General features: G+C 45.0%; 2 protein-coding genes across 5 annotated transcripts in view; one reads left to right on the forward strand and one right to left on the reverse strand.

Annotated features, from left to right (window-relative positions):
* The window catches only part of PLCD1 (phospholipase C delta 1), a 49,672-nt gene extending 31,999 nt beyond the window's left edge, over positions 1 to 17,673 (forward strand). For both annotated transcript variants that reach the window (XM_042816746.1, XM_042816745.1), the window contains exons 5-15: positions 928 to 1,156; positions 2,179 to 2,380; positions 3,463 to 3,607; positions 4,620 to 4,769; positions 9,218 to 9,385; positions 10,830 to 10,986; positions 11,259 to 11,375; positions 11,926 to 12,104; positions 12,586 to 12,718; positions 15,637 to 15,786; positions 16,154 to 17,673. In XM_042816746.1, the coding sequence (XP_042672680.1) occupies positions 928 to 1,156; positions 2,179 to 2,380; positions 3,463 to 3,607; positions 4,620 to 4,769; positions 9,218 to 9,385; positions 10,830 to 10,986; positions 11,259 to 11,375; positions 11,926 to 12,104; positions 12,586 to 12,718; positions 15,637 to 15,786; positions 16,154 to 16,245 (1,722 nt within the window). In that variant the 3' untranslated portion in view covers positions 16,246 to 17,673. The remainder of the gene's footprint in view (positions 1 to 927; positions 1,157 to 2,178; positions 2,381 to 3,462; positions 3,608 to 4,619; positions 4,770 to 9,217; positions 9,386 to 10,829; positions 10,987 to 11,258; positions 11,376 to 11,925; positions 12,105 to 12,585; positions 12,719 to 15,636; positions 15,787 to 16,153) is intronic.
* The window catches only part of VILL (villin like), a 33,174-nt gene continuing 25,007 nt past the window's right edge, over positions 17,158 to 25,324 (reverse strand). For all 3 annotated transcript variants that reach the window (XM_042816743.1, XM_042816744.1, XM_042816742.1), the window contains exons 16-20: positions 24,525 to 24,669; positions 23,598 to 23,786; positions 21,733 to 21,801; positions 21,085 to 21,333; positions 17,158 to 20,132 (exon numbers count right to left, since the gene is read on the reverse strand). In XM_042816743.1, coding sequence (XP_042672677.1) covers positions 20,019 to 20,132; positions 21,085 to 21,333; positions 21,733 to 21,801; positions 23,598 to 23,786; positions 24,525 to 24,669 — 766 coding nt within the window. In that variant the 3' untranslated portion in view covers positions 17,158 to 20,018. The remainder of the gene's footprint in view (positions 20,133 to 21,084; positions 21,334 to 21,732; positions 21,802 to 23,597; positions 23,787 to 24,524; positions 24,670 to 25,324) is intronic.

The raw sequence follows: 25,324 nt of genomic DNA on the forward strand, positions 1-25,324 counted from the left end.
AATAGTTGCTCGCCTCTCTACGAGGATTTCTGCTAGGAACAGTCAACAAAATTCCTATCAGAATTTGCCACAGGAAAAAGAAAATTCTGATGAAAAATTGGACTTGGGAATATTTATTGCTGGAAAAGGTATTGTCCTGTGTGGAGATGCTAGCTTGCACATCTTGAACTGCTGGTCAGCCACGTTCTTGGCTATGGTGCCCTGTTAGAGCTGTGACTGAGTAGAGAAGTTAAAACCATTGGGAAGCATGGAGGCATGAGGAGTTTGTATTGCAGCTCCTTGAGAAGCTGATACCCAATTTGCAGTTTTGTGGGGGTTTTGCAACTTGGTTTTTTGGAGAAGAATGGGAAATTTCCACAGATAGAAGATCAATTATTTTTTTTCCATACCTAAACAAGCACATGTTTAGAGGGATTTTCTTTAAAGTCATTTTTGGTACCATCATCGCAAGCAGTCCTGCTAACTGGCCTCAATTGTCTCTTGAGGTTTGGACCCACTAGGATCAAGGGAAAGGTCTTTCCACTTTACCTACCAGACTTTACATCAGATGCATTAGTTGTTTTTGTATAGCGCTGCACCTCTTGAGATCAAGAGGGTTTGTTTCTCTTGACCCTTGATTTTTGCTTGGATTGTAAGGAGCCTTCCTTTTAATGCATGGTTTGCATAGCATGTAGTGCAGTGGAGCTCAGGGCCATTCCTGGTGCTCTTCAACATACTGATAATATGAATAAATAATGATAATAATTGTAACCATTATGTGACTAGTGGCCTTATTAATGAGAACCATTCACCATGCTTCTCATTCACTGGCCAGTAACTGTTTCCAATTATTTTGTGTTCTGCGTTGTGTAGCCCTGGTGCAGATTACGGCTGGCATATGCCAGAAGGAAAGAAGGTTTTCACTCCTTCTCCCCTCTACGTTTACAGCACTGTGACAAGTCCAAAACAGAGGCTCTGGAGGATGATGAGATAGAGGAATTTTACAAGATACTAACAGAGAGAAAGGAAATAGACAAAATCTTCCAGAAGTACTCAGATGCAGAAGGGCTCATGTCCTGCCAGAACCTGGTGAGGTTCCTCTATGAGACACAGCAAGAAGAAGATGCTGTTGTTGCTGCCCCTCCCTTGATTCAGAGATACGAGCCCAGTGAACGAGGTAAGTTGGGAACCCTGCCTGGTTTGGGTTAAAATCTTACTATCTTGATGAACTCTGAATTGCTTTGCTATTGCTTGCTTCTACAGCCCTGCTGTGTTGTTTTGTCTTTGAAACCATTTCTAAACCAGCAGTCTTCTAGGGGAACACCAGCATCTTGAGAAAAGAAGGGGAAATGAGAACCTGGGAAATATTTACGTTCATATTTGGCTTAGGTACTATGAGCAGCCAGAATAGGGGTTGTCCTAGAGTTGGTTAGAGAGCAGTGGCATTCCTGTAGGAAAAGCTCTGATGGCTTATTCAGGTATCAGTCATCACCTACCTTGCAATGTGGCAATGTTTCTGTTCTTTAAAACGGAGAAAGAGATAAATGTTTTTGTACGTGAGCACGTGAAAACCCACAGGGTGATGAGATCTCTGAGTAGGTAGGTAAGGAGGTGAGAACTGTTCAGGAAAGCAATCAAGTAACTGTCGTTCTGCTCAGAAATTTAGGAATCACTGACTTGGGCATTTTGGAGGACGTGTTCAAGAAATCAGTGCAAGGTCATAGGCTCTCTGCACTGTCCTGGTAGAGCTTCAGGAGAGGGATAATGCTTTGCAGATGTTAGATTTGAGGGCTGGATTGAAATCTAGCTCAGTCCCTCAACGTAGGGAGACGTCAGTTATCGTCTGACAATTTCTGTGTTGGTATCAAAGAGACTTGAAGTGCTCAAATGGAGATTTTTGTACCGTAGATCTCTAGAAGCAGGTGAGGTAAGTGTTGCGTTCAGCACTTTTTAGGTCTTATCAAGGACAGTAAATGCCAAAAAGTTCTGCTTGTGAAGAGGTTTTTAAAATACTTTCAGACAGATGAAGCTATCGCTGTCATCTGAACAGCATAACTAGCTAGTTATGCTAGCTGAGTGCCTAGGGAGCATGTTTTACTTTGAGACCATCAGGGATCAGCAGGCACCATGGTGAAGATGACACCACAGCTTGGCTGTGTCAAATTTTAAGCATGGGGTTTTTATCTATTCGTCTGGCAGCCAAGAAGCGTAACGCCATGACCAAAGATGGTTTCCTGATGTACTTGCTGTCTGACGATGGGAATATATTCAACGCCTCCCACCGTAAAGTTTACCAGGACATGAATCAACCTCTCAGTCACTACTTTGTATCATCCTCACACAATACCTACCTTATGGATGACCAGCTTACAGGCCCTAGCAGCACAGAAGCCTACATCAGGTAATGTGTGTGTGTGTGTGTTTATGTGGGAATGTGTTTAAGAACCTGTGAGATGTTGGTTTGTTTTCTTTATAGAAGACATGAGGTGCTGAAGTCATCTTACAAGACATCTATATTGCTAGATAGAAGAGAGCCAAGAGGCAACCTCTCATCCTCAGACTTGGAAACAGCTACTAAAATAAAATAGTGACTATCTCAATTCCCAAGCTTAAGGGAGCAGAGAATGAAATCTGGTACAGGTTACTGAAAGTAGCTATTTGAATTCCCCTTACAGTATTTTAAAATTATGGAATTACCTTTTGTCTTAAAAAAGAAAAATACTAAAAAAAAAATCCGTGATTCTTACTGCAGTGATTTAAAGGACTTGTGTTACCTGAAATGTATTGGGAGTTGCATAAAAGAGGCAAGATCACCTCCAAGGAAGTTAAGTCTTTCATAAAAAAAACTTTGGTTTGAAAGTAAATGAAAATAGTTGTATGGATATGTGGAAGGAGTTTCAAATGGGAATTCAGTCTGTAGACTCAATTTGGGAAACTGGCCCCCTGCAGTCTCCGCAGATGTAATTAATGACAGCTTGGAGGATTCATCCCTCAGATCTTACCAGATCTTATCAGATCTAGGTGAAGAACACACATCATCCAGGCTTCAAGATCTGGCTTCTGTAGCTGACTTTCTTTCTTCCAGTACATTTCTTCTCTTCACCATCTTTGGGAAAAGACTTGGGACACAAATATGAATGTCCTTTCTCACCTAACACTGTGTCTCCTTCTTCAGATAGCCCTTAGCTTGGGCTTTCAATGACCTCTTTTCTCAGATCCCACCTTGCCTTCATTGTTCAGCCTTCAGCTCTGTTGCCCCTGAGCTCTCCTGATTCCATCCTTTCTCCATCTGCTTTCCTGTTTTACCAAGCTCTCCTTTCTACCTTGATACTGAACTACCCATCAACCTTCCCAGGCAATACCTGTGACTGATTCACTTTCTGCCTTGAACCCTGAACTTCCTATCTGTCTTCCCAGGCAATACCTGTGCCTGATCCTGAGGAGCAGGTTTAAAACCCAACCAGGTCCCTTCTTTGTTTCCAGAGCCCTCACCAAAGGTTGCCGCTGTGTGGAGTTGGACTGCTGGGATGGCCCTAACTCGGAACCTATCATTTATCATGGCTACACTCTCACCTCCAAGATCCTCTTCTGTGATGTCATTAAGGCTATCAAGAACTATGCTTTCAAAGTAAGGATTGGGAATCCTGACACTCGCTAAGATTTCTCCTGCTATACTGATAGCAGATCTCTGCTCTCCCAGCAGAGAGCTTAAAATGGAATACTTCACCTTAACTTTTCCATGGGTAGAAGATATATGCTTCTGTCTAGACATCCAGTTTCTGCTTTCTGAACAGATCCATTCCTGGAAGTTTCTGGTCAGGCAGGGCACAGCCTTGGGATAAGTTTAAGTCTGTGCTAGCACAGCTAGATATTGGACCCCCCTGCAATTAAAATAATGCACAATTTTTTGAACATATGTGGTAGGAAATGCAAAAAAACCCTTGATTTACTTGGCTTTGATGCCTCAAGGTCTGTCCTTACATTGGAGGAACGGTATCTGTGTGTATTGGAGGGACTGATGCAAAGAACTTCCACTCTGCTTTAAAAGGAACAAGCAGGTCAGGATTCTTATGTGGCAGTGCTAAGCTAGCAGCCTTTAAAATCCTTGGGTGTACTTTCTGCTATTTTCCTTCAGTGCACTTGACTTGAGAACCAATACCAAGTTTTCTTTGGGGCTATAAAGCAGTGACAGTGGCAATGCCTTCAGTACACAAAATATCTAGGGGGCCACAAAGAACCAGATCAGGCCTATGTGTGAATGCAGGAAGGATTCAGATCAGTTAAGGATCTGAGCAAGCCTCCTTTCCCAGTCTTCTCCTGACTTAGGAAGGTTCCCTGATGGTGGTGCAAGTGGAGAATGGAGGCACGGGGAGCTTCACAAACTGCCCACTGAAGGAATACTGATCCAGCCTGCTGCCCTGTACATGGGATCATCATTTCTGCAAGGCATCAGCATAGATCTGAGCAGCTAGTGCTCAGAATTTGTCCATTTTTAGTGAATTTGTCCTTTTTTTTTTTTTTTACTCCCTGCTGCTGATGCACTCATTTCCAGAGAAAACAACAATGGAGTTGATATCAACTGCTTTAGGATGGTAAAATTTCAGAGTTCAGTTATGACGGATGTTACTGTCTTGTCCTAGACTTCACCATACCCTGTCATCATCTCCTTGGAGAACCACTGCAGCCTCGATCAGCAGAAGATCATGGCTCGGCACATGACAACCATTCTGCAGGACATGCTCCTGGTCGCCCCGATTGATGGAAGCAAATCCCAGTTCCCCTCCCCAGAGGTGAGCAAGAGCACTCCTAGCACTTTCTGCCCTCTGAAGGTGGGACAAGAGAGCTCTGTTCTTGCTGGATGCTAACTGGGGAACCAGTGGGAATTACACGTGCCGACACATAGAGCTTACCTAGGGGCAATGGTAGAATAAGAAACAGGAATAGTTGTTAGAAATACCCTGTGCACATCAAACTTCAAAATGAACTGCTTGTTTGTTGTATAAAGACTCAGAGGAGATATTCCTGAGGAACTAAGGACGTTTCTGGTCTATTTACTGAGGCATGGCGGCATCCTTCATCCCACAAGGAAGGAATGCAAGGGAGCTGAGTCCTGAGGATCTGTCTTGTGTCTGTTCCCACACCCCGAAACTGAATATGGCCAATCCTCTGAAACATAGAGAGGTTGCTGTGGAAACCCAGGCTGTTGATGAGAAAGTCATGAGGGCTGAAAAGACAATGTAATTATTTGTCCCTTGAAACCCGAGGGGAAAAGCAGCACAAGTGACCTAAAACTGGGTCAAGTGTGAGATATCCTTCCACTGAGAACGGCCTGGGCTGGCATGGCGGTTTGGAAAGGCTTATGGAAGAGTCCTTGGAAGACAGGGGAAGGTGGGAGGTTGCCTGGAGGCCAGGTTCCACTGTGATTCCTAAGAATTATGGCAGCCGTGAGGCAGTGAGCTGAGCTCCCTGCAGGGAGAAGGAGATACACAGCCCTCATAGTGTACCACTGCAAGAATATCTGGTAATTAGGAGGGAAAAAAAAAAAGGGAAATGGAATCTTCGTATGAAAAAAAACCAACAATTTGTTTCCAAAAAAAGAAGCCAAAACGTTCATCTGTTTCCACCCTTTGTGTCTGTGTTTTCTTTCTTTCTTCCCTCCTGAGCACTTTTCAGAACCAGACCGTTGTGTGAGTAGCTGCTGTTCCCTTTATATCGCATTTCGTTGCTAAAGAAATCATTGCCAAGAGTTGGAGAAGGGCTAGCCAGGGCTGGAAGGAGTTTGTGGGTAGGATAAAGCTGACAGCAGGGGAGGAAAGGGGGGGAAATGAGCCACCCCAAATATCTTGGGCTTGGTTGAACTCAATGATCTTGAAGGTCTTTTCCAACCTGAGCAATTCTATGATTCTATCTATCTTCTCTGCGTTTTCTCCCTCTCTCTTTTCCTCATTTCCTTTTCTGACTTTCCCCTTTCTTGGGAATGTTGTGCCTCACTTGATAGAATGCCTGGCGCAGAAGGAAGCTGATCCGGGTTGGTCCCTCGGCACTAGTGCAATAAATTGGGATGAATCATAATTTTTAATGCTGCTGCTTCAGCGAGACCTTTGCACTGGCACGGACAAGTGGCCTCCATTTCAGAAGTGACTCTTCCCCGGTGAGGTTACACCCAGCATGGAGGCAGGTCTCTGCAGGCTCTTAACTGAGTTGGAAAATCAGCGTTTTCGGTGTTATGTGCTGGCTTGTTATTTATCCTCAGTGTAGGATGGGGAAAGCTGCTGACAGCTTTTCAAAAACACCGCCTTGTGACCAGGGGGTGATATAAAGAAAAGTGAAACACCAAGGAAGGAAATGTGTGATTTGTGCGTAAGGGGATGACCCCAGCTTCCCAGAGATGTTTTTTTCCCATTCCTGTGCTTGTCTGACCTCCTGCTCTGCTTGCCCAGGTGGACACGTGGCCCTCGCTGGAACAGAAAAGCCCAGATCTACCTTTACTGAATGGATTTGGGATGATCTGCTCCAGTGGAGGGACTGATCCATTTAGCTTAAAGGGAGACAAAATACCAATGTAGTAACACATACCCTTTCTCTTCTATTACTTTTCCTCTGTTTTCCTGCCATGTGAACTAGAACAGTGTGTTTGTGGAAAACACATTGAAGCCGTAGCACTAAGAACAAAAAAACAGCAGAAACCCCTTAGATTTTTCCACTTCCTTGTGAAGCTGGCATGGAGAAGCCAGAGAAAGTGTAATATATTTTTTCTTAGAAAAAAATACAGGATTCACCACTGGGAGGAGATCTGAAAGGCTGTAAATAAAAGCAGGCAGAGCAGAATAAGTTAGCAGGGCAACGTCAGTAATTAAAGGAAGATAACACAGTTTGTAGTCACACTACCAATGCACAGTACAATCGTGGGCAAGCATCTCATTCATCAGGTTCCATTTAGGAATGGAGTCTTGGGCTACGAAAAGTGCCCAAATACTTCTGTCAAGCTTCTCTCTTTAGGTCCTGATCATGAATTAAAGGCGTATAGGATAGAAAGCCAAAAGCCACAAAAAAGTTCCAGGAAAGCTTCAGGTCAGTGCCAGGGCTGTAGGGAAGAGGTGCTCCAATCTTTGCTGCTGATTGCTTACTGCAGGCCTTTCTGCTTAATTCCTGATCTGCACAGGGTTCTGCTGGTGTTCTTTCCCCCTGTCCGTGCATATCAACTAGAAATGATGCAAAAACCCATCCTTATGATGAGACTAAACCAGATGCTGAATGTTAATTCAGCATACCAGGCATATTCCAGACTCCTCCAGCTTTTTGGTGTTGGACACCCTTCACCATGGGAATGGTTTTGGGCTGAATATATTAGCCTTACTGGGTGACCCTTTGGACCATGAGCACCCCAGTGCAGTGACTGGGGCTCTGCAATCTCACAAACAACATCTGTCCCATGGATTGCACCCACTGCTGGGCCCAGTGCCCCATTCAACATCACCTTGAGCCATGCAGTTCAGCAGACACATCCAGGATAGCAGCAGCAAGGCAAGGTCAGCACAACTGACCTGAGATTTCTCCCTGGGTAATGTGTTTCTTTTTTTTTTTTGAGACTGTCTTCATCCTTTGATGCTGCTTGTTGTAAAAACCTGCAGTATCTCAGCTCAGCTGCCTGACAGACATCTGCAAATGGAGCAGTGCTTTGAGTTGGTGCATCAGGTCTGCACATCTCCTCCTGAAAGTGAACATGTTAATCCTCACAGCTTCTCTGACATCTGATAGGTATCTTCATCCTGAGAGCACAATGCAGTGTGGCAGTTAGCCTTTGTGTATCCGTGTACTTGAGCACATCACTTTGGCCTGCTTATGAACTAGTTAATATGATCAGGGCAGTTGGAGGTGTAGTCCACCTCCTCCCAGACAGTTGTCTGATCACACCCTAGGGGTGTTAGTTTTCTCTGTTGACTCTAAAGGAGGTGTCGAAGGCACAGAAAGTTTGTTGAGGTGGCTCCTGTTAATATGCCAACACCACTGAGTTAAACATTGGAAATCAAACCTAGTAATGGCTGTCAGGTCAGTAAGAGTCAAGAAGCTTTCAGGTAAAATAAATGCATGTGTGCAAACCTTTTGAACTACTCTTCTTGTTACGGCTTTGCTCCTGATAAAATGAACGGTGCTTTCATTTAAGACAGGTGCCCTGTCCCAGATCACAGACACCAAAGGGACCAAAGCCATGTATCAGAATCATTGCAAATACAGAGATGAGCTTGCTTTGATGTGCAGCAGAAAAGGTGAGAAAGCAGTGGAGCTGCACTTCTGGAAATCTAAGACAATATGGTTTACAAGGGTGCATAAGGAAGTAAAAGAGTTGCATCAGTTTCACTGTGCTATGTATTCTCAGTGCACTCCAGCATGCTTGTAGCTTTTCCTTCTTTCTTAGTTGTGTTCCTCTTTGGCCTTGCCACAGGCGACTGGAATAGCTTTATGGTCTACTTGTTAAGTATTTATTGAGCATTTCAGCTAATACTTCTTCCTAAGACAAGGAATCTACTCAACAGAGCTGAACTGATGAGCTTAATGTCCTTCCCCTCAGGCTAGAAATACTTAATATCACATGAAGGGGAACAAATTCAGATGGAGCACATGCATGTATGTATGTGTCTGCGTAAGCTTATTTAAAACCTTGGTAAAGTAGATAAACACCCAAATTTTGGACTTTGCTTCTTAATATCCAGCACACTCCTCCCAGCTGCCTTTGTCCAGCTTTTGAGTGACAGAGTAAGTTCCTTGGAGTAAACAGATCATTTGTGGTAGCTGAAGAAAAATGTTCTTGGCTACTGCCTCATGTGCCAGCGTCAAATTTCAGCTCAAATCAAGTTTCATCCACAGCTTAGCCAGTCAGTGAGGAGCTGGGCTGGTCTCCACAGAGACACTATCAATTTGCTTGCACCCACAAGAGGGGAATAGTGTTACTTTAAAAAAGATTTTTGGTTTTGCACGGTCCTGTCATTTGAGAGCAGAGGGGTTTGTTGCTTTTGGTGGAAGAGGCAGATATAGGATGTTGCTGAAAGAAGAGAGGACACATTATACAGAGTTATATTGGCTAAATCTGAGGTTGTGTTTTTCTGGTATAAGCAGCACCCTCCAGAGCCAGCAGTACCAAACACATCCATGTGGCAACAGATCTCCCACTGGCTTCACTGAAAGGAGCAAGCCCAGGGGACAAACTGCTAATCACCTTTGCCTGCTTTTCCTTGTGCAGCAACTGAAAGGGAAGATCCTTGTGAAAGGCAAGAAGCTGAGCAGACAGGAAGACCCCACTGGGACAAATGGGAACAACAACCTGGAGGCTGAGGATGTCTCTGATGAAGATGAAGCAGCTGAAATGGAAGATGAATCTGTGAAGACAGAGGTGCAGCAGAAAGGGAAGGTAAGTAAAAGAAGTGGCTGAATCCCTAAAAGGGTTAGACCTGCAGAGGCAGGAGAGCTATGAGATAAAGTAGATCTTCACCTACTGCTGAAGGCTTGGAAATCCTGCATCAGGAAGTCTAATCTTGTTAGCAATCCCATGTCTCATGCTGGCAGACCACTTTCTAGATGGGCTTTGTGACGTGACTGGGAAAAAAAAATAGCAATTGAAATATATTTCTAATATGCTCTCAGCTAAGCACAAGAATGGAGATCTTGCAAGGCCATCTGACTATGCTGGTTTTCTTCCCTCTCTAAAAAGAAGCTGAAGGACCCAGCAGCTGGGAGAGCCGTTCAGCATAGTGTCAGGTGTTGGAATGGGCTGCCCAGGGGGTGGTGAAGTCACCATCCCTGGAGGTGTTCAGTGTTGTACAGAGAGACATGGTTTAGTGGGAAATACTGGTGACGGGTGAACGGTTGGACCGGATGATCTTAGAGGTCTTTTCCAACCTTGGTGATTCCATGATGTTGTGGTTTAGGGATGCAGTGGATGAGTACATGTTCAGTCTACTTCCATCTGACTTCCAGATATCTGTTTCTCACGAGTCCATCATCACCTTGTTAGTTACTGGGGGCTGATGGTTTTCTGGTAACATTTTGGGACATGCCTACACCCTCGCTGGCCATTTTTTGATGACCTTGTGCAGCAGAAAGAACTATGGGAAGAGGTGTCAGTTTACCAATGGGGTGACTGTTTTGGGAGGAAGAAGGTTTACCACCACATCAGTATTTTGCTCCCTATTGTGAGGGCATTCATTTTTTTTTCAGACTGCAGGTCAATGTGAAGGCCATATTCCTTATGGATCAGGTTCATAGATGACATAAATTAATTCAGTCCCACCGATGACAAAATTCATTGATACTGCCTCGGAATCTAGTCTGATATATGCTTTCCTTTGCTGTTTGTTTACTGTTTGAGGGTTTTATTTCTTTTTCTAATCCATAGTCAACAGCATGTATAATTTTGAAGACTGCAATTTTGTTTTCTTGCATTTGGTGGGAGCTGATGATACTTGTGATCAAGGCTGTGGAGTAGTTGGCACCAAAGCATTGTGAGAACTTCCTAGTTCAAGATAAAAAAAGCCAAAGGTCTGAGGCACAAGGAAGGCTCATTCAGGAAGTCAGTGATATCTGTGGACACGCCAGTGGCTGGTGAAATGTGCCCATAATGTTGCCTATGTAGGTAACAGCAGGGTTGTTATTCTGCATGATGGTCTGAGAGGAGGGATTAGCCCTCTCTGTGCAGGGTAAGGGACACAGCAAGGGCAGTCTGCCTCTTTACCACCCTGTATCTGCATGGGGTTGCCATTGGGTGCTGATGGTGGGTATCCTTTCCATCTGTGGTTGATGATACAGAGCAGACCCAGGGTTTGTAGAGAAAACACAATTCATCCTTCTTTTTTTAGAGTGACACCCTCAAGCTGGCCAAAGAGCTATCAGACACAGTTGTCTACTGCAAGAGTGTTCATTTCAATGGCTTTGAAGACCCCAGCCACCCTCGAGCTTTCCATGAGATGTCATCGTTCACAGAGAGCAAAGCTCTGAAACTAGCTCAGGAGTCTGGTATGTATGTTCTGCCTTGGCAAAAAGCCATCCTATGTCCCAGTCCTCCATAAAGTGACAGCTAGTGGTGATTAAACATGAAGCACCCCAAAGCCATAGGTCACAGGCTGTTAACAGGAAGGGTATTTTCTGCAGGCAGTTTGCACTCAGCCAGACTAGACAGAGAAGCACTATATACAGCAGTATCAAGAAAAAGTAGTCCCCATCACTGGAAAGAATTTTCTTCTTATTATTATTATTATTGTTATTATTATTGTTATTATTTTCTGTAGGAAACAGTTTTATTCTTCATAACATCAGGCACCTGAGCCGAATATACCCTGCAGGCTGGAGGACAGATTCTTCCAACTACAATCCTGTTGACTTGTGGAACGTCGGCTGCCAGATTGGTGGGTGCAACAGGGAGCTTGGAGAGGGTTAAGCTGGCCATGTTAGTCATGATTTGGCCACAGTGGGGCTTTGGCTGAGGTAGATGTTCAATTCCAGGCCAATTACAGGCAGAGAGGCTCAGTGACCACTGGAAGAGATGAGTTCTTGCAACTGCTAGGAGAACTTTTCCTGCACTTTAAGTAGGCAGAGAAACAACCTGAGAAGGATTTGTGGCTTTACTTTAATTAATGGGTTTATCTAGAGGATTGTTGTTCAATCAGATGACAAAAAAATCAATGCAGGACGTCTTTTGACCAATTTTTCAACTCTCCTGCAGTAGGCAGGAGGATGACTGAGATGGCCATAATGGCTTCTCCTGCTTCTAACGTCTCTGAATGGAAGAAATCCTCAGGGCAAGCAGACTGTGAGGGGGCAGAGCTTATCAGTGCTCTATGAAGCATGGAAAAGTCAATGTTTATGTCCATGAAGTGCAATTTCATGTGCATGGAGTTGGTAGAAAAAGACTCCTATTGATTTATCTGAAAGTGACTGAGCTTATTTATGTTGCAGTTGCCCTAAATTTCCAGACAGGAGGCACAGAAATGGATGTCTACCAGGGCCGGTTCCAGGACAATGGGTTTTCTGGGTATGTCTTAAAGCCGGAATTCCTCCGGGATGAGCAAACCAAATTCAATCCAAAATCCATCACAGAAGGAACATGGGGGACAAAGAAGAAGCTTCTACTTAAAGTAAGAATAGAAGTCAGAAAATCTTCTCAGTAGTATGCATTTTGGGGGTTGTAGGTTGTACCTTCTCCTTTTTCTGGTCCCGCATGGACAATGTTATCCTAACTACTCATTTTCCACTGTGTGTATTTTTCTCAGTCCTGCATGGACTCTCATTTTCCAAGCATATGTGTAATGTTTGGCATCAAGAGAGGTAACTGACAGCATTTACTACAGATGAACGTACAGTCATGTTAGACACATCAACATTCACCATTGTTGTTTCCATGTATCACCCAATCATGCTGGGGAGAGATAGAGAAGTTGCCTTTTTGACTGACAACATTTCATTAGATGCTTTAGATCATTAAAGCTTCCTCTGAAGAGTGTCACAAAGCTGGCTCTGAAAGACCAGCACCAGCAACAGGTCCTGTAGTCCTGGAGAAAGAGAGGGAACCAGTCTCTCTTTCCTGCATCCTGATCTTTTGCTCTTTTTCCTCCACAGATCATCTCTGGTCAGCAGCTGCCCAAAGTAAACAAGAGCAAAAACTCGATCGTTGATCCCAGGGTAACAATTGAGATCCATGGAGTCCAGCAGGATAACAACAAGAAGCAGACCAAAGTCGTTGAAAATAATGGTAAGGGGTTTTCTTCCATGCTGTGATGCCCTGGGGCTGTAACCCTTTGGTTTCATACAGCAGCATCTTCCTCATCAAGATCTGCTGCCCTGTGGCCTGCCCAGATACACACAGTTTTAATCACACAAAGCAAATACACTAGGTGATGATGGCCTGCTTCAGTACAGGGACCCTAGCTGTACAGCAGATTGATGTCCATATGGGGCATTTGTTTCAGGGGTTATTCCATCTCTTTTATTTACGAGTTGTTTGGAGACAGAAATTGCCTTCAAAACAACATCATCCAGCTGAGTTGTTTTGAGATTGGCTGCCAGATCTGCAGAGCTAGAGATTTGAAAGTGCTCTTTACCTCCACGCTGTTGGATCTGACCTGGGACACACAGGATCCCTTCAAGATCTTTCCAGAAAGGACTGTGTGTGACTGATTTTATTCTGAAAGAGCTACAAACTCACAAGAGTGTGGTGGCAAGAGACTGTAGAATTGTCCATTCTAAATCCTGCTCAGAGAAAGACCAACCTGTAAGTTAACTCAGTTTGCTCAACGTGTTACCCAGATGAGTTCAGAGTATCTCAAAGGATGGCGTTTGCTCACACTCTCTGGGCAAGTGATCCAGTCTTTGACTTAGGATAAAATAAGATCTATACTTAATCAGAAATTCACTTGTTGCCATTTGTGCCTGTTAATATCATGCTTTTGCTGTGCATGCGTAAAAAGAGTCTGGGTCCATCTTCTCTGTAAGGGGAAAGTGGGAGATAGTGATAATAACTCTTAGCCTTCTCCAGGCTGAACAGCTTGAGCTATCTCAGCTTCTTCTCGTACTTAATGTAGTCTGTGCAAAAGCAGAACATTTCCTGTAGCTCAGAGCCTTCCCACAAGGCATGGACACTGCATCTGCTTATTCTTTTGGTCAGAGGATCCCCAGTGCTAAATTAATGCATTTCACAGCAAAGTAGCAGATGAGGGAAGAAGGCTGTAAGTCTGCTGATCCAAAGAGCCAGGATCCTTCTTCACAGTCACACTGATATTTCACATCCTGTGAACCACATTTCTTAGTGGTCAAACATGGCCATGGCTTTCCTCCATGCCGTGAAAGTCAGAATACTGTGGCCTTCAGCAACAGTAGAGGGCAAGTTCAGTTTTCTCTTCTGTGAGAATAACCAAGGTAAGAGGAATCTGAGAAATCACAAACATGTACACAGACATGGCTTTTGTGCATGGAATAAGAGCCAAGAACTAGAAAAGCAGTGGATATTTTCCTCTCTGCTAACATTGTTTCCCTTTTCCTCCTTTCCTGTTTGACTAAGTCTGGCCCAGTTCCGAAAGCTCATGGTCATTTCCTTTGCCTACAACCATTTCTATGTCTCAAGTGAAGGCTGTGTAAGGAACATTTTAGAGAGACCAGGCCTATTCCTGAGGGTTGCTCAACTCACTTGGCCCCACTGTCAGCCTGTGACTGGCAGGAGGGATACTGGAAGGATTCTGGAGGGAGAGTTACCCAGTGAAAAGTAAGATAGCAATGTTGGAAAGGGCCAGCGGCAGAGGTGGGTTCACTTTTCCAAATGGGCTGAAGTCTTGACTGTGACCATGCTTCAGCAGCTCACATGATTTGATGGTGCTGGGGCTGAAGCAATGGGCTGTGGATGCAGGTTAAGCCCCAGTTGTGCAGGCATGGAGCTCCAAAGGGGGTGAGAACTGCAGCCTCAGCAGTTCTTGGCTCTGAGATGGGTTCTATGGCTCTGAGATGGGCTGAAAATCGCCTACAGATACCAGCACAATTAAATCTCCTGTCCTAAGGCTAATGACTTCCCTTTCAGTTTTGTGATTTCTTTTCCCATGGGACCAGTCATTCTTTTTTTTTCCGAGGATCAGTGGGAAGAGGAGCACATATATTTTAGCTGAGCAGTCTATTGAATTTAATCCCATGAAAGTCCAAATAAAATGCGGCAATCCAGCACAGGTATTTTGCTATGGCACTATTCACAGACCCACCTGGAACCTTCAGGGCCAGCTGAAGGATCTCTGCCTCCTGTTGCATCACCCACGAACCCTCCATGACCAGCAGGTTTCAGTTGATGTTTTGTTGTCCTTGAGCTTCTGCTGTGCACAGGCTGTGCTGATGGCAGTGGAGTTTCAAACAGAATGTCCTTTTCTCCTGTTTGCTTCTGGGGGGTGCTTTGTTGAAACTACAGGGAGTACCACAATGACCAGAGGGAAAGCACTGCATTTTCTTTTTGTCTCTCATCTGACATGATGATCATGGCTTTGTTTTCTTCGTGAGTCTGGGTCAGAAGCTCCTTACTGATGACAGAGGTGGCACTAGTCTGGCTGTCTCAGAAATTGCCATTATGCAAGGTGGAATAAACCATTTTGTCCCTAGTCTTAATGATGCTTTTTATAATCAGGCACTCCTCACTGCAGACAGGGAAACTGAGGCACTGAATTATGATGGACGGGTGCACCTTGAGCACTCAGTGAGGCATAAAACCTCAGAAAGCTGTCGTAACACAAAGGCATAGTTATCCTCTCTGCTCCCTCTTGGTGGTCCATTGGATGGTCCATTGTGGAGCCAGGAGTTGGAGTCAGTAATCCTTATGGGTTCCTTCCAGCTTAGGGTGTTCTATTATTCTGTGATTAGTCTGGGGCAGTAAAATGTTTCTGCTGGTCTAATGGCAAACTAAGATGCATGTATCAGCCAGTGAGAGCCTTTGGAGCAAAGCTGAGTTCAGCCCCCTTCTGTCTTCTGCAGATGCAGTTCTGAGGTCGACAGCGATCAGCCTAAGCTGAAGAATTTATTAATACCAGGTGTATTCATAAATACTGGGAGCAACATTCTCAGCACTTCCTGCTTGTAAACATCTCTTACCTCCCTCTTTGTTTGTGAGCAGCTCTAACCTCCTTCCTTGTCTATGTTGTTCAGGCTTCAACCCAAATTGGGACGAAGAGTTTACATTTGACATAGAGATCCCTGCGCTTGCCCTGGTCCGATTTGTGGTAGAAGACTTTGACATGTCAACCAAGAACGATTTCATTGGGCAGTATACTGTTCCCTTCACCAGTCTGAAGCAAGGTAAGGCCCTGCTCATCATTATGTACACCCAACGACTGCTTTGGGATCTTTAGCCTCCTACATAGGAGGTCCAGAGCCCACCACACCTTGGGTTAGAACTTGTCCTTGCTTTGTGTTCTGAGCAAGATGACAGATGACTTATTAAGCAGCTGCTCAGGGCAAGGGAGCCCGTTGTCACTGGTGGCCTTGGATGTGTTATGTTACCAGTGCCCAAAGCCATGCCTCTCTGACCTACCTATTCTGTGGGGCACAGGCAACAAAGAGCTGTCAGGGACAGGGAATTGTCACTGCAGGGTCTTGGTAAATGCTAGGAAATGTCTTTCTGACAGGACTAACGGCCACTCTCCATCTGTGTCCCTTTTTTCAGGTTACCGTCATATTCACCTTCTGACCAAGAACGGAGACCCCTACTCCTCCTCCACCCTCTTTGTGTATGTCAACATCCAGGACTGTGATTAGCAGCTCAGCTCTTTCAGGGTGCGTTGAACCATCTTACAGACCTATAAGGAACTCAGCACATGTCATCTGCCACTGTCAGGGTCCCATCAAACCCACAGTGCCTTCTCCAGAGCAGCACACGGTGCCCATGGGGTCCTGATGTAAAATAGCTATCGACTCCCTCCCTCCTGCGAGTTGGAAACATCCTAATGCTGCTGTTGAGATTAATCCTTTTGTACATGTCCAACCAATCCAGCTGTGTTTTTGAGTTCACTTTATATAGTGTGGTTTTTAATTCTGCTTTTAGAAAGAGGATAGAGACTCCTTTTTAGCTAATCCTGGTTTGGGTTAAGTCACACATCTGGACAAAATACCTAATATCTATGCAAGAAAACCCCACTTTGACACTGAAATCAGGAGCCAGACACCAGGTGACTTCTTGCAACTTCAGCTGTCAGCCATCCTTTACCATATGAAGTCTTAAAGGAGGACATGATTCTCCTCTTATCTGTTACAGATTAAAACAAGAAAGCTGCACTACAAAGGGCCGTGTTATATAACTTGACTTTCTTTTTGTATTATAATAAAAAATACATGAATACTGCTCTGCCTGTGTGCCTGGCTTCCAGCCAGGTCGCTTTGCATTCAGAGCCTGGCTCTTATTCTGTGAAGGAGAACAAAACTGCCAAACAGCAGATTTCCCTCTATCCCAAAATGAAGCCCACTCACAGGGACCTCAGAGATGAGAGTGGAAATAAATACACTGAACTGACAGTAGGGCTATTTTGTTTTGTTTTGTTTTTATAGGAAAATCTCTTTTTTAACCCAGAGGAAGCAGTGGTAGAAAGAGTTTTAAATGTTAGCTTGATCCCATTGCACTGCAGAAGTAACCCAGCACAAGCAGACAAAAGCATTTTGAACAACAACCCAGTATTTATGGCAAAAGGTGTTTTTTTGTTTCTTTGTTTTTTTTCTAGCACAACAGTGGAGTTAAGTGAATGTTGTTGAAATAAAATAATATATATTTTGAAGCTCCAATGATGTTACAAACACTGTGTTAGACTATTAAAAAAGTATCTGGAAAAGTCCAATTACTTGTCACTGTTTGCCTCTTTGGTTTACCCGAATGCAACATGCACGAACTTAGAGACAAACCCACTAAATTTCTTTTGTCAGTCTTCTTGGGGGTTTGTATGGCTGGAGTTGGAGTGGGTGGGCTGCTACCAAAATGGTTCATTGCCTTTTAAGCAAATTCCAATCCACATCTTTTTTGAGTCTAAAATAGTGTGGATTTAGAGATCTTTTAGCCCACTGCAAAACAGGGCTTCCTTCAGTCCAACCTGGAGTTTGTTATGCTGTAATTGTTGGACAAACTGATTTTTCCTCCTCACTATAATAATCTTGTGATGTTGTAAACCATTGCCAGATTAAATGTGAATTATATCCACACCCAAAAGGCTGAAATGGATTTAATTGCCAGTGACTGAAAGAGTTTGTGAGCAGCATAGGCCTCTAAGGCAGATCTGGGAGTCCTAGAGTGATACAGGATCTGAGGGCAAGGGCTGGGAGGAGCAGCTGAGGTCCTTGGGGGTCCCTTCCAACTTGGGATATTCTGTGTTTCCGGTAAACATTATGGTAGCAGGAACCAAAGCAGAATGGAACAAATTGGCCTCATCTCCTTCATCTGGCTGGATTCCTGCTGCTCTCCATTCAATTATGTGATGCTCATTAGGATCGTAGGCAAGGCGATAGGTGGAATTGCTGCATTTTATCACAGAATCATAGTGTAAAGATCATAGAGCTCCAACTTCTCTGCTGTGGGCTGGTTGCCCCCTACCAGTTCAGGCTTCCCAGGGTCCCATCCAGCCTGGACTTGAGCATCTCCAGGGATGGGGCACCCGCAGCTCTCTGGGCACATTATGAAGCGGCACATGCAATTAATTAATATGGGAGCTGGCAGCAGCACACCACAGCAGGGTGCTATAAATATTGTACATAAATTGCTGCTTCCAGCTGTGCTGATAGTGGTTGGAGCAGAGAAAAGGTGCAGCGGTTGTATCAATCGTGAGCACAGTGGGAGCAATCACACAGGTGATGTGGGCCATTTGTGTCTCTGCTTGGCTCCTACCTGCACGTAAGGGGTGTTGGGCTGGACCCTTGAGCAGAAATGGGCCAAGTTGCTGGCTGGATCATGGAAGTAATGATGGTAATTGCAGCTGATGTAAGGTAACTGCCAATTCTCAAACACAAAGATCTGTCCAGAATATCCCACCAACTGGAGGTCCCTGCCTCCAGCCTGACCCAACAGTGATTCTTCAGCATTGCAGTGCGGTCCTGGGTGCTGCATGAGAGCTCTCTGCTCCTTGACCACCAGCTGTCAGCAGCTCCTCATCTCCCATATGGTGTAGGGCCTTCAGGACCAGAGCCCACATGATGGGGAGGCATGATTAGCACATGACTGGTGAGGCACTGGCACACTGCCTAGAGAAGTCATGGATGCCACATCTTTGGAGATACCTAAGGGGCTCTGAGCACCTGATGGAGCTGTGGGTGTCATCTCTCTTCATTGCAGGGGAATTGGAGCAGGTGACCTTTAAGGGCTTCGATGATTGTGATGTTTGTTCTTTTCTCCTAAAAACTGTTTTAAATTCCATGGAAGAAATAGCAATGGCTCTGCAGTGCTTTTCTCTACCACCATCCAATTCCACACACTGATCAAGGACACCTCCAATGGTGCTGTTGGCTGTTTATTTGGAATCATCAGTCAGGCTGGAAATGGAGTAAAGCTTTAAAATCACATCTTCTGTTTTTTTTAAAACATAGGTTTTTCCTCCTTTCTTATACAGTTGCATCCCTTCATCCCTCTTACTCACATTTCCTTCTCCACTCTGATTGAGCTCAATGTGGAACCAGCATCCTCAGCCCACGGACATCACAGGGATGGAGCTCTCCACTGGGACACGCTCTGGTCATCATCCTCCAAACCCTCCTGGCTTCATCAAGGCTCTGCTCTGCAGGCAGGTGCACTCATGCTTACCCACACCCAGTCATGCTCAGCAGGGCCAGGTGAGATTGGAGATGCAAAGTCTTGTTGGGCAGTCAAAATCAAAAGCTGCATCTAGCCCCAAATCTCATCATCTTTTTGAAATAGAACAGCTAATAAATACACTCTACATATGTATGAGCATCTTCCCCTCCTCCCCCCCAACCCTGGTTCTTAGCTGTTTTACCTGCATTAGGCTGTGCATGTTAAGCTGCAATTGATTCTCATTGGAACCTTGGTGAGAAGGTTCTTAGCTGGCCAGTTGCACTCCATGGGATACACCAGCACACATCTGGCTACTCCATTCCCTTCCCCTGACTCCAAGGCACTCCATCCATGCCCCCAGGGCTTTTCCCTTCTCACCCCATCCAGAATTCACATAACAGCTGCAAGTTGCCACTGTCTTACCTAAATCTTAACTTTTACAAATGGAGGAGGATTGCAATCTTGCAGATGTGGCAAACTGCAAAAGGATGAGGAAAGAAGAGGCTACAATGCAGTTTTGACCACTTGTCTTCACAGCTATCAGAAATAAAGTGTCCAAAAGAAGCAAAAACTTAATGCAAAGCCATTCCTGCAAAATATTTTGCCATTCCCTGAATATAGGGTGCTGGAATAACTGCATTGGAGCTTGGCCTGATTGAGATGTTGGGTTGTGTTTGTTGAGCCAATGTCTGTGCTTCTTCCCTGAATCTCCTAAGAGAGAAGGGTTGGTCCCAAAGTCGTTGGATGCTGGGTGGCCCCTGCGGTCTCAGAAGAGTCCACACTGCTTCTTCTCATTCTGCTGTTTCCATTTGGGCATCTGGTAGAACTCGTGCTTGGACTTCCCAAAGATCTCATGGAAATCAGCATCAGACAGATAGTACTGCAGCAGGAAGAGAGAGCAAGAGGAGGTCAGTTTTAGCTTAGGCAAAGGGCTGGGGCACCTCCATTCAGCCACATCCCTTCCTCACCCTGTCAGAGCTGAGCCTTGATCCCAGGCGAACAGCTCCTGCCCTGCTCTCTGTCTTCACGGTGGGAAATGGAATGTCCCATCCCGGCAACTGTTCCTACTTCCCAGAATACCAGAGGAATAATAGCCCAAGAAAATGCCTTGGTTTTGAGAGGTTAGCATGCTCTGGTCCAAATTTGGTCCCTGCTAATCATACTCAAGCCAAGGCAATTAACACTGCTTCCGAGAAATTCTGTTGGCTTGCTTTGAGTGGTTTCTCAAGCCAGCAATTAACAGTGAAAGCATCTCCCCTTGACTTACTTCCCCCCAAATATTCCACTTGAAATGTTCACTCTCATTTCTGGAAAGACAAAACATTTTGTAGATAGTAAACAAAGAAAGACCCTCTGGGACATGGAAGTTAAATCTTCTCTGGCATTTTGGGTAAAAGAAAAGACCTGTAGAGCTCAGCTGACATGCAATCCTTTCTACAAGGGCATTGCTGCAGTGCAGAGCTGCTGGCCTAGTAGATCAGCCCTCTGGCTCCAAGTGTAGACCAGGAGATCAGCTGGGGCCTGATAAGAAACTGGTCAAACATGGGTTGTTGAGAATAGGAAACAGCCCTGTGTTCCTCCCATCAGCGTGCTTGCACTCAGCTACAGATGTTGGCAAAATTAACTTTTTGTCCACAAGGAAAAAAGAGAAAGGAATATTTTAACTACAGTAAAACTACCAGTTTCCTCTGATTTCTTCATGAGACCTCGGTGTCCAGCTGGCCTCTCCTTGAGCCTGAGGTAGGACTAAATAAAGTGACATGCTGCCACACGTAGCCTACAACTAAGTTCCTGAGTAAGCTAGAAGGCCATAAAACCAGCAGTGCTGTCACCTCTTTTTTAGTGGGATCCACTCCTTCTGGAAGTTCATCCACATTCTTGTTCATCAGCACCTCTCGGGAGTAAACTCCCTGGTCATTGGGCACTGTGAAAGGGCTGCCATTGGCACTGCTGTTGGCGTAGTTGCTGCTGTCTTCGTGGTTGAAGTGAGATTTGTACTCCGGGGAAGCACTTGATGTGCTTGAACTAGCCAGATTGGTCATGCTGAGGGTTCTTTTGCTCAGGCTGATGTTGTTCAGGTCCTGCAAAATAGAGGAGAAATGTCAAGAGAAACAGCTCTAGTGGAGCAAACTAGGGGCTACCTGTGCATCTTTGTTTGGAACCTTTGGGATGCTGTGCTCTCTTTCTGGCACCTCCTGTTGGGTTGTGTTCTTCTTGACCAGGGGCCCCACATCAGGGGTCTTGGGTGATACAGCTCTGAAAACTGCTCATACAACTCTTAATTGCATACATTGTATTTACGGGTTATTAATGACATTTCCCTCTGCTTTCCACTGAGGAAAACACCTCTGATCCTGACAGCTTGAGGTCCTCACACCTACTCTGATAGCAACGGCCTCTCCTTCATGCAAACAGGTAGGGGGACGTGGTGATGTTTAAGCTCAGGTATTTCCCAGCTATCTGGTCCAGTAGTCACTCACCACTGTGATCTCAGATAGAGCTGACACATCTCCTAAGCTGTTCTTCATCTCCTCATATGATTTGCCATCCTGAAAGTAAAGAGAGCTTTGAGAAGGTTGGGCAGCATTAGGTAGCACGTGTTCCTGGGCTCTGAGATCAGCAGATGCATTTGGGGTCTCCTTTAATCCCCAGTCCTGGAATGGAGAGACTCTGAGCTGTCACTTGAAAACAAAGAAACAGATTAATAACAGGTGATATTAAACAAACCCCAATTTTCAGTGCTGTGTGTGACCAGGTTTCTCTTATATCCCAAAAAAGGAAGACGCTTTATATATTGGCAAGTGGATGACTGTGCTTTCAGAAGCAGCCAGGAGATGTCAGTTCTTAACAGCACCATCCAGCAGAGATCCCCAACTAGAGTGAACAACACAAACATATGCAGTGCAGAACAAACAGATTTAGACCCCAAATGGAGCAATGAACACACACCCACATGTTTCTGGGATGTTCGCAGTTTGGATTGCTTGTCTGTAGCTGCTAAAGCTGCCTATAGAGGATACTTAAAGAGGCATGTATTCTGTAAGTTGCCTCCTTGTCTTTCAGTAGTTCCCCAGAAGAAAGAAACTGATCTGACCTCAGTTCTAAGCAATCAACATTGTTTTAAGGGTCGGCGCTATAGGAATCATCTGTCCAAACCCAGCTGTTAAGGCAGACTTTCTGCCACCCCACTGACTGCAAAGAAGGTTGATGCAAATTCAGCTGTGGAGGAAAAACGTCTTTGTATGAGATTCCCTTGGCACCTCCACCCCATTGCCCTGCTCCAGCGTGGCACTTATCCACAGCCCTTTGGGTAACCAGAAGATGAGACTGCTTGTGAAGCAGCTGAACACCGATGTTCATGCAAAATACCGTACAGAGAAGGGACAACCATCGGCAGCCCACCACGGAAGGGTTTCAGAGAACACCAGCTCACAACAACTTCTCCTTTCCCAAACTGTGCACACCAGTGCCATCGGGTGGCAGGAATTTGGGTGCAGAGCCCGGCAGGATTGCTTCTGCCTTGAATCATAAAATCACAGAATCATTCAGGTTGGAAAAGACCTTTAAGGTCATCGAGTCCAACCACCAACCCATCACCACCATGCCCACTAAAACCATGTGATATTTTAGATCTATTAAGCACCGAAGCTCCTCCAGGTTTCCATTTCTGGTCTTCATTTCCATTTCTAAATCAGTTTTTGAGAGGAAGGGTTGTATACAGGGAGCAAAGGTCTCTCATGGGCAGTTTATGAACCAGGAGACAAGACCCACCTGCTCACATCTTACATTTCAGTTTGCCCTTATAGATGGGACAGATATTTTTCTTCTGTATTTTGAAAAATAAACACTTTTCTTCAATTGCTTTCATGATGTGGAAAATTTTGTTTTCACTCTGAACTTAATTTACTATTAGCAGCCCCAAAATTATTTTTGGCTGAAATCACAAACGTAGTTTGTAACCTAATCTCTTTAAAATAAAAATGCAGGTATTGTGAATTTAAGCACGCTTACTTCTATTTGCAAAACCCCATTTCACCAAACAGGTATTTTCTGCTGACGTGTGAAGCTCAGGACAGAGAAACTATACATGTCCCATCCCTGGAGGTGCTCAAGGCCAGCCTGGATGGGGCCCTGGGCAGCCTGACCTGCTGGGTAACAACCAGCCCACAGTAGGGCCTGGAACTGGGTGGGCTTTAAGATACCTTCCAACTTAAGACATCTATGATTCTATGTCATAAGAGAGGTTTTGCTCCACACACCATACAGGATATGGCTCACTGACAGTGATACCCTTTAAGCACTGCTGAGCACACATGCACACCCCAGGGCTTTTCCAGCAACTTACACTCCATTTGTAGGGGTCCCAAGCGTTGAACCACCCTGTGAAGTTGAGGGGCTCACAGCCCTGCTTCACCAGTATGATTGGAGTTGCCAAGTCTCTCCCTGCTGGATGGGTCTTGAGATACTCCTTAGCTGAGGCAACTGCCTCATTTCTCTCATATGTGTTGGAGGCTTTGCCAACCCAGAGGAAAATCTGCAATGGGAGAACGTGTTGAAGATCAGTGAGCAGGCAGGACCTGTGCAGACACAGCTGTTTGTTCTCTCATGACAAGTGAAGTGGAGAGAAGGCTGCAACTCTTGTTTGCCAGTAACCGCCTGGGATTTTCCTCTCAGATTTACTCCCAACCAAGAAAAATTTTGCTTTTGAGATAGATACAAAGCATAAATATTTCAGGAAGCAGTTCTCAAATGTTTCCAGGTAGTTAAACCTAGTACTTGCATGGTCAAAAACTTAAATGCCCTCAGAGCCCCTTAACAGTCCTCACCACTGGTACTAGGATATGAGGAAGTGTTCTGGGTGCCACCCTCTTGTGTGAGCCCACAAAGATGGATGCAGGCACAGCTCATCTTGCCTAGGGGTAGGACATGGACCTGGTGTCCTCCTGAAGCACCTGCCCATCCTATTCCTACGGTGGGATGGCAAAGGCAGACTTCATCCAGGTCAACTCTTGCACAGGTGAGGGTGGATTAAGAATGTCTGCAAGGGGAATCCCAGCTGCTGCCTCCTATCTGGAGCATGAGCAGTCTGTCATGCAGATAATGCCCCATTAGACTTCCAGATCTTAGCATGGGGAGCTCTTAGTTACTACTGAGAAAGGGGAGCCAGGCACACTGCCCTCAGTGTCATGTTCAATGATGGATTCTGATGAACTAAGCCATAACCTGTTTGAAAATATGTCTGGAAGGTAGAAAAGGTGGAGTCTGAGCTGACCTCTTCCCAAGTGTCTAGTAACATGACATCGTCTTCATCCAAGTCTTCCTGGCAGAAATCCACCACCTCTGTCATGATGAACCGACCCGTCTGGTTGGAGCACTCGAAGAGGCGAGGTTGGTAGTGTGTAGTCTGCTCTTGAAACCTTCCTCATGCATGGCAGGGAAAAGAGAAAAAAAAACAAAAAACAAGAGAAATGGAAATCCTTCCCTTGTGTTTTAGCATTAGGCCCTACCACTACTACTCTTGTCCATGCTGGATGAGGTGGGGACATGGAAACACAAATCAGAGAGCCTGAAACTCAGTCACATTGATTTGCATGAGATACTTGGACCACTTTAACAATTTTAACAGGCATTTCTTCCATCCAAAGAAGTCAAAAGCAAAACACTTCCCTCCTTGTGCACAGGAGGCTGCTGTCAGTCAAAAGTCACATCGATCACTTGGTTGCAGAGGAACACGTTTTGTGCTCAGAGGGTTGGAGAAGTTTGAGTTGTTCAAAAGCCAATTCAATTTCAAAAGGCCAGTAATGGATAGAAGTGGACTGCGTGGGTCATGTAGCCCTTACGACAAGATACGAGGCAGATTTACTGTGGGGAAATCCATCCAAACCAAGACCCAAAACCTAGACAGCAAACACCTTAATGTGGTTTCTGACTGTAATCACATCCTCACCAAAGGCAATAATAGGCCAGAATATTCCCAAAAGCTTGGTTTGTCACAACGTGCTTACCCATCTTCCTGTAAGGGTTTGATCCTTTACTTAATGTTGCCTGACCAACCCCAAAGGAACAATCAGC

The sequence above is a fragment of the Centrocercus urophasianus genome, unplaced genomic scaffold, assembly GCF_019232065.1.
Source record: "Centrocercus urophasianus isolate 14NV4802_14NV808 unplaced genomic scaffold, USGS_Curo_1.0 seq_16, whole genome shotgun sequence".
Classification (NCBI taxonomy): domain Eukaryota; kingdom Metazoa; phylum Chordata; class Aves; order Galliformes; family Phasianidae; genus Centrocercus; species Centrocercus urophasianus.